This window comes from Pecten maximus, chromosome 3 (genome assembly GCF_902652985.1).
Source record: "Pecten maximus chromosome 3, xPecMax1.1, whole genome shotgun sequence".
Classification (NCBI taxonomy): domain Eukaryota; kingdom Metazoa; phylum Mollusca; class Bivalvia; order Pectinida; family Pectinidae; genus Pecten; species Pecten maximus.
The window spans coordinates 50,567,689-50,576,732 of NC_047017.1; the positions used below are offsets into that span (position 1 = coordinate 50,567,689).

The 9,044-nt window shown below is 33.4% G+C and overlaps 1 protein-coding gene across 1 annotated transcript; it reads left to right on the plus strand.

The window, feature by feature from the left end:
* The first annotated feature begins 878 nt into the window (after positions 1-878).
* LOC117324477 (keratin-associated protein 19-2-like) lies at positions 879-2,575 on the plus strand. Its single transcript, XM_033880353.1, has 3 exons — positions 879-1,013; positions 1,633-2,035; positions 2,462-2,575. The coding sequence occupies exons 2-3, from the start codon at positions 1,648-1,650 to the stop codon at positions 2,476-2,478; spliced, it is 405 nt and encodes a 134-aa protein (XP_033736244.1). The 5' UTR covers positions 879-1,013; positions 1,633-1,647; the 3' UTR covers positions 2,479-2,575.
* Positions 2,576-9,044: the final 6,469 nt, after the last annotated feature.

Genomic DNA, 9,044 nt, shown 5'->3' on the forward strand with positions numbered 1-9,044 from the left:
CTTGAAATTTGTGAATGAATCTCACCCATGACGGGAAGTGCACAACATATTTTTAATCATGGAATTAAAGATTAAATATACTCCATTAAATATACTATTTTTTTTACAAAGTTTGGTACAATAGAGGAGTAACAGTAGTTAATGATCTGGTAAAAAATTACAGTACGAGCACTTTCTATTCATTCCAAGAATTTACTGAGATCTACCAAATAAACACTAACTTTCTTCAATATCAGGGTGTGATTGCTGCTGTCAGAACAAACTTAGCAAAGATGAACTTTGAAAAACAGTTAATAGTCTACCCAATCATTCCTAATAATATATTACGATTATGATCTTATGTGCGAGTGTAAGTGTATGGGTTATATTTTTGTATTTTACCATGCAGAAAAAAAAGCTTGAAAAATGAAATATATACAAAAAATAAAAAAAAAATACCTGTTTGTTCATCGGCTTTGAGTTGGTAATACGGTTAGTTATTAAGTTTGTATTTTCTGTTGTTCTATCGAAAAACAAAACCATTATTGGTGATCAGCGATACATAGGAATACAATGTGTTCAGGATAGACACTGTATTACGTTATACACGTTGGAATGTTTCGGCCTTGACCTTTCAAAATATTTGTTATCCCATTCCTTACGCAATCAATACCGAGCAACAATGACACACGACGACTTAGAAATGATTAGCTCTGTCATAACTGACAAATACTAAGTGTACCGATACTGCTAGTTATGAATTTAATGACATGAAGCGTATGTCCGCCTGTCTAGATCTTAAGGTGTCTTGCGCGAGTCCATCCCGTCCGGTGTGCGTACATCGGTAATGTCCCCTGCGGGATCTTACGTAACACAAAGTACACATACATTATTGCAGAAATATGTCAGTTTTATTGAAAAATGGTTCGCGATAGAAGTACGGGATCGCTATATAAGGGCTGGCGTTTTCGATTATTGTCATTCGTTTCCACCTGCGAATCAAGAAATAGCAGCCTTTTCCTACTCTCATAAAGGTAAGTGATACAAGTTTCGTTAGCCATGTCTACTTAGAGTTGGTAGGTTGACTCTTTCAGGACATTTAACCATATAGGGATATATAGTTACTGATATATAGTTACTGAGATATAGTTACTGAGATATAGCTACTGATATATATATAATTGCTGAGATAGAGTTGCTGATATTATCTATGTACCATATGCTGTAAAATATTCGTTGTATATAAATTTTCACGGTTTCCACGAAAAGAGACTTAAGTTAATGTTTTTGGTTTACATTGAACCACGAATCTAAGTGTAGTTAGCGTGAAACTTCGAAAAAATGCACTCAAGAATACTTCATTTTATCAGAGAAGTATATAGATATATTTGTATCTATATGTCTCTGATTTTATACCGTATATATACGACAGAGATAGCGATAATTCCAGCATATGCCTTGATATTGCGTTTGGTGACAAACATTTAGATTTTCTCTGTTCCGAGACAGCACCATATGTACATAGACATTACCAAATAATCCTTCCTTCCTTTTAAATATAAATCAGTTATCTACTTTTTGACATTGCAAATTTACTTTAACAATACTAAGTAGTTGTAAATATTACTATTTGTTGTTTGTTTTTCCCTTCAGACAGACGTCAGAATCATGTTGAAATTCGCCGTTCTCGCTGTATGTCTGGCTTCCGCCATGGCCCAGTGGTATGATGACGATAATATCGGATTCGGGTTCGGACCCAGTGTCGGAATCGGACACGGGATTGGAATCGGACACGATAATGGATACGGAGGATATGGCGGATCTTCATACTATGGAGGGGGTAGAGGCTATGGAGGCTACGGAGGTATCTCCATGGGAGGGTACGGAAAGGGTTACGGAAGGAGAATAACAGTATCCAAGGGATACGGCGGATACGGAAATGGAGGATACGGAAATGGCGGATACATCATGGGAGGTGGATATGGTGGATATGGCGGATACGGTGGAAATAATGGATTCATCATCGGAGGATCAGGATTCGGAAAAGGAAAGAAAGGTAAGCTATTATCTATTTTACGCTGTGTAAGCTTGAATGAAATTATTGGCCTTTTTGCTTCATAATGTAAGCAGTCATTAAACGAGTACCAATACTGACCACCTAATGTTTTCATCAGAAAATTTACATATGTATATGTACTATCGTACATTCAGAGCATTTGCTCTTAGGTGAATTAATTGGATTTAGTAATATTAATGAAATTTCAAATCACGAAATTAAGTATTCGTGAGCAACAAGAATTGCGATATTTATACAATAAGGTAAATGCTTTATATTGACAATGATCAGACTCATTTTCTCATAATGAACTTCTACGCACATTTTAAAGAATTAAAGCTTGAATGCGTTTTACGACAACCTTATATCTATCTATAGACAAATGTTATCATTCCTTTATTAAACAACTTTTTTTTATTTTCACAGGTTTCGGAGGTTATTAAGCCTGAATGAATCCTTACAAGAACCCGGCACTCATGTCTTTGATTTCCATTTGTACATTGTATGTTGTTTTGTGAGAAATAAATGTTACGTATCAAATACTAAAGTTTTGTATTTTGTCAGCTATTTAACTAACTTTTCACTCTCAACCATAATGAAGGTAGCATGAATACAATGCACCAATTGATAGCTTCGTCTGGATTCAGCATTATGTTTGCTTATAACGATAAGAAACCAAGGAAGAAGCACTCAATAACCGCAGAATATGATAAATATTTTAATTAACCTCCGAGCAAAACAACCATTTAACATACGATTCAGAAACTACTACCTGGGCCCAGCTGTTCAAAACGTGATTACCTTAATCACTTGATTAGTGAAAATCTCATTTCTCTTCAACTTCAACCTCTATTTATGTAAATTCCTTGAACTAGTTAGGTAGGAAGATATTGATGAGTGATATATTTTCTTAAACTTTTGTCAAATTCGTGTTACCAGAAACGATGTTATAAGGATTTTAAAATTGTTGTTAAAATGTGATTAGCCTAATCACCTTATGAACAACTGGACCCAGGCAATTAAAATGTTGATCAAACTTTGATTGATATTGGCAACAAACATGAAGTTTCGTCATAAAATTGGTAATATGAGAGCTAACCTCATATATCGCACATTATCAATCTGTTTTGTACTCCAGTATTCAGTTACAGTTTTTTTTTATATACATGTATCTGTGTGTATCTTATCCATATACGGGACAAATATAAATAGCTGCTTCACAAATTGGTACTTTTACTCAGTCGTGTAGTCAGAACTCCCGCCAGGCAGAGTACCATTAACATTTCTCCAAACCTCAGAGGAATTCTGTATAGAACCATAACATATCAAAACACCCATGCCAGAAATAAATAAAAAAAAAAAAACGTCTACCATTCCCTTTGTCTACATATAAGAAAAGTGGTTGTACCGTCGTGGACAAGTCCAAAGGTTACCATCATCATCGTTTTGAGAAGTATTCTTTTTATTATGGGATCTGAATTTAGACATGTTCTCTTCTCGTTGTTCTCTGTTGTTTCGTGTTTAGAATCTCTTGTCTCATTATGAGGACTGGCATTATTTAACCTAATATTTCTCGTCGATGTAGTAGAGACTCTTACTCTGACGCATCGTCGGTACAAACGTGATTTGTCCACGGTAACACAGATCGATTCCGTAGGGGCACTTGCGCAAAAAGGTTCGTATTCATGAATTATCCATGAACTAAATCCAGTTAACTGATTGATTCCGTTGAAAATTGTTTCGGAAAATCGTACCAATGAGAAACGACTTATGTGGTATACGGCCTGTTTGGCAAGCTGACAGATATCCAAGCTTAATGTGTCGTCTATATCTTCTACACAGAAGAGTATCATTCAATACGAAGCGTTCTGATTGATCGAATAAAACATCAATAATTTTTGTTAAACGGAAGGTTTTCAGGGCTGTGCTCCATACAAAGAGGAGACTCGATCTATGGTGGCCGACGATGACAATCGATGCTTTCTTACTGTGCTACTTTTTATCAATTTTGGGTAAGAATCGATTTACCACATCATGATGATATCGTGTTCGATATGTAATCGGCAAAACAATGAGGAAAACAAAAAGGAATCCATTTAGCATATATGTGTCTCGATAATCCATGGATACGGTATCCTTAGAACAAAATTGTCTTAAAGATAAGCGGTTACGTTTTATGTTTTATGAAGTCCTATGTCTGATTCGTACTCCAAGCGATGGCTGTCGGTCACACGAATCTATTTCAGTTTTTCAATCTATTAACAAGACCGAATATTTGTGTGATTCGTACATATTTCAGTCTCGGACTCATTTTTTTATTCCACAGGATAGACCAAAATTTGTTTCGTAATTCTACACCGTAATGATTTTGCATACTATAGTAATAGTAATCTTGTATACTATAGTAATAGTAATTCTGTATACTATAGTAATAATAATCTTGTATATTATATATAGCAATAGTAATCTTGTATACTACATGGTTTTTATTGTATATAATAATAGTAATTCTGTATACTATATAGTTAAAGTAATCTTGTATACTAAAGTAATAGTAATCTTGCTGTTATCTGCTCATACAGTAGTACCCAGTTTAACTAGCGCATAGTTATGGCTTTAGCTAAATTATCGTTATTTTTTACGATGTTTATAACAAAACACCTCAAGCATACTATTTTCACCTCCACATTGGTCGTGGTTCAGGTATGCTGATGGTCAATCGTCTTCATTTTAGTGCAGTTATGTTTGTAGCCGCTTTCCGACGTTTCATAAATTCGACATCAGTTCCATCAAAACATACATACCCATAAAACACATGTATCTCTCACACACAGCAACGTTTTTAAATGACCATAAATATTGATAGGATGTTAAATAATACGAAACCACACCATATCTACCTCACATTTGGACATGCATATAGGTACCGTGATAAAGCATGTATGCAGTGACATGTAAATAATGACGGCCAAGGAAGAAGGCTAGGAATACAAAATAATATTAACATATGTTGCAGATTCTGTTATCAAAGATACATAAACGTCCAGGTTGAGATCTATACTATATTACCTACGTCTGAGTTAGCTTTGATCTCGCCGACGAACAGTTATATATCTATCACAGCGGATCTAAGGTGAGACATGTTTACTACATATGTATTACTTACAAACATAAACATGACTACACTTAATCTTACACACGGACGTTGCAAATTGTATTTACTTATTACTTGCAAAATATGCACGTATATCGCTTAAACAAATTTGTAACACTCTTACATTTTACAGACTATCTTGATCTCTTCGCTGATCTCTTGGCAGCCCACTTGTTTCTTTCCACTAAATACTTTTCCGGATTAAGCACTTATCGATACAGAAAACATACGTTTACTGAAATATAAATATTTTCATGATACGTCTTCGAAAACATTATCTGCTTAATGTAATATACAATGCAATATTGCAATTGATGAAACGTTCTATTCATGTATGCTGAAATATTTTACGTGTATTGCAACCAGTTATGATTTAATCTGTGAAGTATCGGTAACTACAGGCATTCACCTTTATCAGACACAATGAAAGGTCTCTGACTGTACTATACAGTCTATTTACAGATACAGTTTGTAAATATTGATATCACAGCTATGATAGATGTATTGTTATAATGCACTTCTAATACAGTCTGTAAGTCATTAACATTATTGTCCATTATTTCTCTACCTACCTATACTTCTCCTGTTACATGTATGTGGGAAACAGCGAAAGTTATGCCCCTTTTCAAGAAGGGTGATAGGCACTCTCCATCAAATTACCGTCCAAAATCATTATTATCCTCCGTAGGCAAAGTTTTTGAGAGGGTTATTTTTAAACATGTTGACAATTATTAAATCATGAATTCTCTCTTTTATGAACACCAGTCTGGTTTTACTGCCTGATCATTCTACTGTTTATCAATTAATTGAAATATACCAAAATGTTTGAATGGCATTATTAAAAAAAAAACAAAAAAAAACACATGTCTTCTTTTTTTGTGACATATCAAAGGCTTTTGATAGGGTTTGGCATTTGGGTCTATTGGAAAAATTAAAATCTTACAGTGTTTCTGGATAGAGAGATTTCATTGCTGATTAGCTTTCTTCCATTGGTTACATTCAGGCATGAGTGCCTCAGGGCTTTATTCTCGGCCCTATACTTCAAATAAACTGTACATCAATGATATCTCTAAAATTTTACGTTCTTCATCTCGTGTCTTAGTCAATGATACATCTATTATTTGATCATCCCCTTTATGTGTTGAAATTAAAACTGAATTAAATCAAGACTTATAATCACGTAATTCCTGGGCAAATCAGTGGCTAGTAAGTTTTAACCCTAGTAAAATGAAAGTTTTTTTTATAACAAATTCTGCAAATACAAATGCTAAGCTTGATACTATCTTTGGTTGTGAGATATTAAATTTAACTGAGAACACAAAAGCACTTGGGTGTTGTTTTAATGGCAGTTGGACATGGTCTGATCATGTCGGTTATATTAATATTTCAGCAATGAAGAAAAAAATGCACCCAGAAAGTTAAAATATATTCTCGATAGGAATACTTTGTTGAAAATTTATAACACTTTTATTTTACCAGTATTTTAAAAATTTCTGCGAATTATGGGATGGGTGTACTCAGCACGAATCAGAATTACTTGAAAAGGCTCAAAGAGAAGCACTACCTATCATTACCGGTCTTCTATCATATATGAATATCACTGTTCTATATTTTGAAACAGGCTTAGAAAAGTTATCAGAAAGAAGGAAAACGATGAAACTACAACTGTTATCTAAAATGAAAAATAGTATCACTCCTTAATTTCTTAATGACCTTTTGTCACCTACAGTAGCTTTAACAATCCTATCCATTTAGAACAGAAATGATTTTACGGTTCCAAATTATAGACTGAACAGTACGCGATCCCCCTTTTTACCATCAACTTTACTTCCATGGAACAGTTTAAACATGGAAACAATATCCTCACTTTCTTTATCTATTTTTAAATCCGCTATTTCTCATTCAGTAAATTGCCAAAATGCATCTTCTTTCTACAGTTTTTGGGAACGAAAGTTAAATATTTTGCATACTAAGTTGAGGTACAAATGTAGTTCTTAAAACTATGATCTTTTAAGAGTAAATCTAACAGAAACTTTTGAGTGTTCTTGTGTATCCATTTTCGTTATCACATTATGCTATTTCTCAATTTATATATTTAAGGATTGAATCTTTATTTGGTCGATTTCATTGGGTCATGAATTGAGTTGCTCTTGAGACAAATTCAACATGAACTGCTTCGCAGTTCATTAAATTTGTCTCAAGAGCAACTCAATTCATGACCCAATGAAATCGACGAAATCAAGATTCAACCCTTATATTTCAATTGTGTTTTCTTCGAATAAAAAAGTCGGACTAAATATTAATGTCTGGAAGCGTGTGCAAGTCCAAATGGGAAAAAGCCAGAGGAATTCCGGATTGTGCATGTCTAGTCGGTCGAGTAAAATAGTCCGCAATATTAGGATTAAAAACAGCATTATGTTGTCAAAATAGAAGTATTTAGCATATCTGTTCTTTCATAAATTACAATAATACATTATAAATTTGATAATTTTAATAATTATTCCATGTTTATAACAAAAATGTAGAAAAAGTGAAATCGTTCCGCGGAAGGATTTTAACCATGTATTCATACGAACTGATCAGTGTTAATCTGGTCAAATTCATGAGCAAATGAAACAGATTAAGTTTGGTAGTTTCATTGAGTCCAACTTGAGTAGAAATTGAAATATTATGTATTGTGGAGAAAGCCTATGAAATGTTGTAATAACCAGTTCCTTTTTTTATTTAAATGTACATTTTCTATGTCAATATTTTTATCATTATACTGAATTCTTGATGTTAGATATGCTTTTAATGTTGAAAATATCCTTCAAATACAATCAAAAAATTAAGTTGCACTAAGTTGTATTATGAAACCTGGCAAATTATGAAAAGGTACATCTTCGTGATTCGAACTTCCAATCTTCGGGTTGTTAAGTGCTTGTTCTATCATAGCAGCTAAGCAGACTTATTGAAAATATAGTCAGTCTTAGTAAATGCTAAATTAAGATATTTCATCAACTACGATTTTTTGAACTTTTCCATGCTAGCGCATCGGAGGACCACTTTTTAAGAATAGAATTTTGGTTGTCTAGAATAAAATAAGATATTTTAAAGGTCTTCCATTGCACTCAATGTTAAAAATGATTAGTTGCATATAGCCCGATAATATAACTTTACTCTCATTTAATGAAACATCCATTGGAATGAACAAACACATTTTTCGCAAATAAGAATATTGATATGTTTAATTTTTTCTGATTTTGAAAACGGTCACCGTTATGTCGAAACAAGCCAGCATATGCGGCATACCTCTTTATTCCGTTACAGAGTTAATATACTTTCTGTTTGCATTTATTTTCTTTGTTTTTCCTACTTTTGTGCTGTACGTGGACAATTTCTCTAGCATGGGAGTCATGGCAAGGTGAAATAGCTAAAGTATGCAGCTTTCTCCAGGATTCGGCATATGCTGCATTTTAAATATGAAACTAAAATCATATTTTCAAGTAATTCATTTGTGTGTCAAATAAAGTAAAATAAATATACTCTTTTATTGGAATTGGACACAATTCGCAATGTTAATTTAGATATTAGTCGTCATAATTTGTTAGTCAAATGCGTTCTGATGGTTATTTTCTTAAGATTTAAACCAACAGTGTAACAGTGTCATTATTTAATGACATTTGGGTATTATTTAGATTTATCCATTTTTGTACTACTGTGCATGTACAGGCTCCGTATTTATCATATGTATATGTGTACGCAGTTGTATCGTATGCTATTTTTATATATATGTAAACCTGTTTAACAGGTCAGAGGTCAGAGTTATTTTTATAGTAGAGTGACCATGGGTCAATGCGCACCCGCGCTTTTTAG

What these genes read in the sequence shown, in the direction of transcription:
- LOC117324477 (XM_033880353.1), top strand. Translation starts at nt 1,648, where the DNA reads ATGTTGAAATTCGCCGTTCTCGCTGTATGTCTGGCTTCCGCCATGGCC.